This window comes from Trichechus manatus, unplaced genomic scaffold (assembly GCF_000243295.1).
Source record: "Trichechus manatus latirostris isolate Lorelei unplaced genomic scaffold, TriManLat1.0 scaffold00309, whole genome shotgun sequence".
NCBI classification, from domain to species: Eukaryota; Metazoa; Chordata; class Mammalia; order Sirenia; family Trichechidae; genus Trichechus; species Trichechus manatus.
Genome location: NW_004444245.1, coordinates 1182645 through 1190095, shown reverse-complemented (window position 1 = coordinate 1190095; position 7451 = coordinate 1182645). Strand labels below are relative to the sequence as shown.

At 46.4% G+C, this 7451-nt stretch overlaps 1 protein-coding gene across 1 annotated transcript; it reads right to left on the bottom strand.

Annotated features, from left to right (window-relative positions):
• Positions 1–455: 455 nt before the first annotated feature.
• LOC111819213 (filamin-A-like) lies at positions 456–1346 on the bottom strand. The gene is made up of 3 exons (XM_023725431.1): positions 1342–1346; positions 659–969; positions 456–553 (listed from the first exon to the last, which is right to left on the bottom strand). Exons 1-3 carry the CDS (start codon positions 1344–1346, stop codon positions 456–458), a joined length of 414 nt encoding a protein of 137 aa, XP_023581199.1.
• Positions 1347–7451: the final 6105 nt, after the last annotated feature.

Sequence of the window (7451 nt, the reverse complement as noted above, 5' to 3'; positions counted from 1 at the left end):
TAGATGAATGAATTCCACATGACTACAGAGAGACAGAAAAAACGGGAGTGAGAGCAAGAGAGACAGCGATAAAAATAGTAGCTGCTTGGTGCCCAACAACACCCCCTCCAGGTCCATATAGCCTTGCAGTGAGCACCCCTTTATTTGAGCACACTCAGGTGGGCGCCTCTTCTTTCACTACTTCAAGAAGTGCTGGCGCCCAACTGTTGACAACTGTTGGAGCTGGGTGAAGAGTATACTGTTCTCTCTACTTTGTGCATATGTGTAATTTCCATAATAAAACAATTGAAAATAAAAGGCCTCTCCATCTTTGTCACATATCCAAGCTTGACTCTTCCCTAAAGACTCGGCTCAAATGCCATTGATTCCATGAAACTTTTGTGATTGGATCGTTGCTTAGAAGGGCACTATTGAGGTAAAAAGGTACTGGAGCCATTTTAAACTAAGTCTGTGCCCTAAGGAATGCCCAGCCAGTCGTCGGCCTGCTGCATGGCCTCCCGTGCATTGTTCACGGGCTTGCTGGCGTCCCAGGAGTCCCAGTCAGGACACAGGCCTGCAGGGAGGGGAGAGCCGTGAGCCCGAGGGCCTCAGGATCCCACAGAGCCGTCTCCCCGCCCTGCCCAGAGTGGGCACTGCAGCAGGCCCTGCCCCGTCTCACCCGGGGCACAGCTATCAACCAGGGCGCCCAGGGCGCGGCCGCTCTGCCAGTCTCGACTGAAGTTGGTGATGGGCAGCTGTGGCAGCTTGTTCTGGATCCAGCCCAGGAGCCTCTGCTTGGGCGTCTGCTTCTTGGCCTCCTCGTCTTCCTCCTCATCCCACATGGGCATGGAGATGGAATAGTGCAGGATCAGGGTCCAGATGAGGCCCAGGATCAGCTTGAGGTTCCCATCCACGATGGCTTTACTGTCTGTGAGGGACAGGAATGGCAGCCCAGGGCACGTGGGTCGGGGGCTGGCAGCCCAGGGGGCTCTCGGGGCACAGGGAGGAGGGAGGAGGGAGGACCCCCCCCCAGCCTGGGTGATGGTGCGTGGACTGAGCCCTGTCTGCCCAGAGCCTGGGGATGTGCGGGGTGGGGAGGGTTGGAGTTAAGAGGCAAATGAGGAGACACCCCTCATGATGATGACAGTACAGTGCAGTCAGGGGGCCGCGGGTGGGGGCCAGAGGAAGGCCAGGCCAGGCCCGCAGACAGGGCCAAGGAGGGCCTCCACGGGGTCCAGAGAGGCCAGCTGCTCCGGAGGGTGACTCGATGTACACTACACAGCTGCCCACCCAGGGTCGTCACCCATCCCCAGGGGCCTGTGGGACTGGGTGGGAGCAGAGCCCAGAAGCCAGGCACCTGACCGCATGCCGATGGGAGGGATGGGGACCGTGCCTGGGGAGGGGAAGGCTGGGCGGGTGGTTGGGAAACACCACTGCTGCCCCGGGGTGGGAGGTGGGGCTCGGGGCAGGGGAAGCAGAGATGTTGGGCAAGGACCCCTTGGGTGCAGGGGTGTGGGGCCCCCCACAGAGCTGCAGGCTGGGGCAGGGGAGGGGCCTTGAGAGTGGAGGAACTAGTGGGTGGGCGGCCTGGGCCTTACTCACTGGGGCCCAATCGGGGCCTGCTGGGGTGACTGACGGGCATGAGGTATTCTGGAGGCCTCCCTTGCCCCAGCTGGAGGAAGGGAGGGCCCAGTGAGCTCGGGGCCCAGGATGGGGGGGGGGGTCTCTGCTCTGCTCGGGTGGCCAGCAGAGGCCGTGGGTGGGGCTCTCCCCACCCCGCTGCCTCAGCAGTGCCCAGCTCAGCAGCACCCGCCTGCCCACCCCCCTCACCACCTAACGGGTCGCTAGGCCACAGGCGGCCGCCCCGCTCACCACAGGGGAAGTGGTTAGGGCGCTGCCTCCTCCGCCCTGGGCGGGCACCCTGCACCCCTCGGCCCCACCCGGGAGCCCTCACCCATGTCTCAGCCTCCTGTCTGTTGCAGGGGTGTGGCCCACAATGGGGACAGAGAGGAGCTCTCCCGGGGCCGGGCTGTGACTGGACCAGCTTTCTGGGAGCTCATCATTGGAATCCTCTCTGGGATCTGAAGGCCCATAATCAGAGAAAATATGGGTCTGGTGTCAGCTGGGGGGAGTGAGGCCAGGTGAGAAGGGGGCGGGCCCCATCAGAAGGGCCATCGATGGGCCAGGCAGGCAGTGCCTCGAGGACCAGCTGGGCAGCTCAGAGAATCTGCCCGAAGGCTTATCCTTTTCCTGCCCGGCTGTTGCCTTTAAACTGCCACAGGCGGCTGGCGGTAGGGTGGGGAGGGTGGTCCAGGCCAGGGGTGTCCCAGCAAGGCCCAGAGAAGACCAAGGGCGCAAAGCCAGGCCAGGCCCCGGGCCTGGTGGGTAGGGTTGGGCCCACCGCCTGGCCATATTAGGCCAGCCTCTGCTATCCCCTTCCCCTTTCCCAAGGAGGGAGTGCCCAGGGCCAGATTAAGACATATGAGGGCCCTAAACACTGATCATCTGTGGTGCCCCCTCCTCTGCTTATTCATGCATTTGAACAGGATATCTGAGTTATATATATAGATGTATACATGCATGTGCCTGTGCATCTTAGCTATCCATGATGTAATTTCTTTTTAAACGTGACTATAATATTAGCCATTGAACACAAAAGTGGTTTATGCCTTTTTAACAGAATGAGATGAACTGGATCATAAAATTTGAAGTGGATGCGAGGTACTAAAATGTTTACTATATACTACATTTTGTACAAAAAGAATATTCCACGTTAAGATCCTATACACAGAAAATCCCAGAGACTCCACAAGAAAGTTACTGGAACTAATAGAAGGACACAGCAAAGTGGCAGGCTACAAGATGAAGACACAAAAATCATTTGGGTTCCTCTACACTAACAAGGAGGACTCTAAAAAGGAAATCAAGAAATTAATACCATTTACAATAGCCCCCAAAAGGATAAAATGCCTAGGAAAAAACCTAACCAGGGACATAAAAGAGTTATGCAAGGAAAACTATAAAACACTACAGCAATTAACTAAAATAGATCTACATAAATAAAAAAACATTCCATGCTCATGGATTGGAAGACTTAACATTGTGAAAATGTCAATACTACCAAAAGCAATCTGTAGATATAATGCAATACCAATCCAAATCCCAACAACGTTCTTTCATGAAATGGAAAAACTAATCTCCAACTTTATACAGAAAGGAAGGAGGCCCCAAATAGCTAAAGCAGTATTGAAGAAGAAGAAGAAAGTAGGAGGTCTCTCACTTCCTGATCTCAAAACTTACTATATAGCCACAGTAATCAAAACAGCCTGCTACTGGTTCAATGACAGACACACAGACCAATGGAATAGAATTAAGAACACAGAAGTAAATCCATCCATCTATGGGCAGCTAATCTTCAACAAAGGGTCAAAGTCCATTCAATGGGGGAGAAACAGTCTCTTTAACAAATGGTGCCGGCAAAACTGGATATCCATATGCAGAAACGTGAATCAGGATCCATACTTCACACCATGCACTAAAACTAACTCAAAATGGATCAAAGACCTAAATGTTAAAGTTAAAATTATAAAGTTCCTGGAAGACAACATAGGGTCGAAATTAGGGAATCTAATTTTCAGTATAAATAGTATATCAAACTAAGCTGAACATGCACAAACTACAGAAGGTAAGTTAGATAACTGGGACCTACTAAAAATTAAATACTTATGATTACCAAAATGCTTTAGCAAGAGAGTACAAAGATAACCTACAGACTGGGAAAAAATATTTGGCAATGATACATCTGATAAGGGTCTAATTTTTTTAGTATATAGAAAACTTCAACAACTTCAACAACTCAACAACAAAAAGACAAGCAATTCAATCAAAAAATGGGCAAAGGACATGAACAGACACTTCACCAAAGAGGACATTCAGGGGGCAACAAACATTTGAAAAGATGCTCACAATCGTTAGTCGTCATTGTTGTTAGGCGCCGTCCAGTTGGTTCCAACTCATAGCGACACTATGTACAACAGAACAAAACGCTGCTCGGTCCTACACCATCCTCACAATGGTTGTTATGCTTGAGACCATTGTTGCGGCCACCGTTTCAATCCATCTCATTGAGGGTCTTCCTCTTTTTCGCTGACCCTCCACTTTACCAAGCATGATGTCCTTCTCCAGGGACTGATCCCTCCTGAGAACATGTCCAAAGTATGTGAGACATAGTCTTCTAAGGAGCATTCTGTTTGTACTTCTTTCAAGACAGATTTGTTCATTCTTTTGGCAGTCCATAGTATATTCAATATTCTTTGCCAACACCATAATTCAAAGGCATCAATTCTTCTTCAGTCTTCCTTATTCATTGTCCAGCTTTTGCATGCATATTAGGCCACTGAAAATACCACGGCTTGGGTCAGGCGCACCTTAGTCCTCAAGGTGACATTTTTGCTTTTGAACACTTTAAAAGAGGTCTTTGGTAGCATATTTGCCCAATGCAATGCTTTATTTGATTTCTTGACTGCTGCTTCCATGGGTGTTGTTTTGTGGATCCAAGTAAAATGAACTCCTTGACAACTTCAATCTTTTCTCTGTTTATTATAACGTTACTTATTGGTCCAGTTGTGAGGACTTTTGTTTTCTTGATGTTGAGGTGTAATCCATACTGAAGCCTGTGGTCTTTCATCTTCATCAGTAAGTGCTTCAAGTTCTCTTTGCAGGTTGTTAATGAGTCTTCCTCCAATCCTGATGCCCCGTTTTTTTCATGTAGTCCAGCTTCTCAGATTATTTGCTCAGCATACAGATTGAATAAGTATGGGGAAAAGATACAACCCTGACACACACCTTTCCTGACTTTAAACCACGACGTATTCCCTTCTTCTGTTTGAATGGCTGCCTCTTGATCTATGTACAGGTTCCTCATGAGCACGATTAAGTGTTCTGGAATTCCCATTCTTCACAATGTTATCCATAATTTATTATGATCCACACAGTCGAATGCCTTTGCATAGTCAATAACACACAGATAAACATCTTTCTGGTATTCTCAGCTTTCAGCCAAGAGCCATCTGACATCAACAATGATATCCCTCATTCCACTTCCTCTTCTGAATCCGGCTTGAACTTCTGGCAGTTCCCTGTCTATGTACTGCTGCAGCCGTTTTGGAATGATCTTCAGCACAATTTTACTTACGTGTGATATTAACGATAGTTCAACAATTTCTGCATTCGGTTGGATCGCCTTTCTTTGGAATAGGCATAAATATGGATCTCTTCCAGTCGGTTGGCCAGGTCTTTCAAATTTCTTGGCATAGACGAATGGACACTTTCAACACTGTATCTGTTTGTTGAAACGTCTCAGTTAGTATTCTGTCAATTCCTGGAGCCTTGTTTTTCACCAATGTCTTCAGTGCAGCTTGGACTTCTTTTTTCAGTACCATCGATCCTTGATCATATGCTACCTTCTGAAATGGCTGAATGTCAACCAATTCTTTTTGGTACAGTGACTCTGTGTATTTCTTCCATCTTCTTTTGATGCTTCCAGCGTCGTTCAGTATTTTACCCACAGAATTCTTCACTACTGCAACTCGAGGCTTGAATTTTTTCTTCGCTTCTTTCAGCTTGAAGATTGCCAAGTGTGTTCTTCCCTTTTAGTTTTCTAACTCCAGGTCTTTGCACATGTCATTATAATACTTTACATCGTCTTTTCAAGTCACCCTTTGAAATCTTCTGCTCAGCTCTTTTACTTCATCATTTCTTCCATTCGCTTTAGCTACTCTACATTCAAGAGCAAGTTTCAGAGTCTTTTCTGACATCCATTTTAGTATTTTCTTTCTTTCCTGTCTTTTTAATGACCTTTTGCTTTCTTCATGTATGATGTCTTTGACGTCATCCCACAACTCGTCTGGTCTTTGATCATTAGGGTTCAATGCGTCAAATTTTTTCTTGAGCTGGTCTCTAAATTCAGGTGGGATATACTCAAGGTCATACTTTGGCTCTCGTGGACTTGTTCTAATTTTCTTCAGCTTCAACTTGAACTTGCATAGGAGCTATTGATGGTCTGTTCTGTAGTCGGCCCCTGCCCTGCTTCTGACTGATGATATTGAGCTTTTCCATTGTCTCTTTCCACAGATATAGTCGATTTGATTCCTGTATTCCATCTGGCGAGGTCCACGTGTGTAGTCACCGTTTACCTTGTTGAAAAAGGTATTTGCAATGAAGAAGTCATTTGTCTTACAAAATTCTATTATACAATCTCTGGCATCATTTCTATCACCAAGGCCATATTTTCCAACTACCGATCCTTCTTCTTCGTTTCCAACTTTCGAATTCCAATCACCAGTAATTATCAAGGCACCCTGATTGTATGTTCGATCAATTTCAGACTGCAGAAGTTGGTTAAAAAAAATCTTCAATTTCTTCATCTTTGTCCTTAGTGGTTGGTGTGTAAATTTGAATAATAGTCCTACTAACGGTCTTCCTTGTAAGTGTATGGATGTTATCCTATCACTGACAGTATTGTACTTCAGGATAGATTTTGAAATGTTCTTTTTGACATTCCCATTGCCATTGAGTTTATTCCGACTCATAGCGACCCTATAGGATGGGGTAGAACTGCCCCCTAGGGTTCTTTTTGACATTAGAGAAATGCAAATCAAAACTACAATGTGATACCACCTCAGCCCTGCAAAAATAGCAATGATTTAAAAAAACAGAAAAGAACAAGTGCTGGGGAGACTATGGGAGGATTGGAGCTCTTATACATTGCTGGTGGGATTGTAAAATGGCACAACCACTATGGAAAATAGTATGGTGCTTCCTCAAAAAGCTAGAAATAGAAATACCATACGATCCATCAATTCCACTCCTAGGTATATATCCTAGAGATAGAAGAGCAATGACAAGAAAAGACATATGCACACCTATGTTCATTGCAGCATTATTCACAATAGAAAAAAGATGGAAACAACCTAAGTGCCCACCAACAGAAGAATGGATAAACAAATTGCGGTACATACATAAAATGGAATACTATGCACCTATAAAGAATAATGAGGAGTCCGTGAAACATAACATGGATACATCTGGAGGATGTTATGCTGAGTGAAATAGGTCAATCACAAAAGGACAAATATTATATGGTCTCACTTTTATAAAAAGTAAAGAATAGGTATACCCATGGAAAGCAACTTTCTTGATGGTTACCAGGGATGGGAGGGGGAGAAAGAGGGAATTGCTTTTTAGATAGTAGACACTAGTTATTCTTGGTAATGGGAAAGGCAATACTCAATATGAGTGAAGTCTTCACAACTTGTCCAAGGTAAATGAACACACTAAGAAGTATAGAAGAATAAGGGACAAGGACTCCGGCAAGATGGCGCTCTAGGCAGAAGCACCACGCCGTCCCTCCACAACAAAGATCCGAAAAACTAAGCCAAACAGAGAATCAACAATCCTGAAACCCTAGAACA

Bases quoted from the DNA above. Each gene is read 5' to 3' on its own strand.
- LOC111819213 (XM_023725431.1), bottom strand. The intron at 554-658 runs GTGAGACGGGGC...CCCTCCCTGCAG, and splicing joins GGTTGATAGCTGTGCCCCGG to GCCTGTGTCCTGACTGGGAC.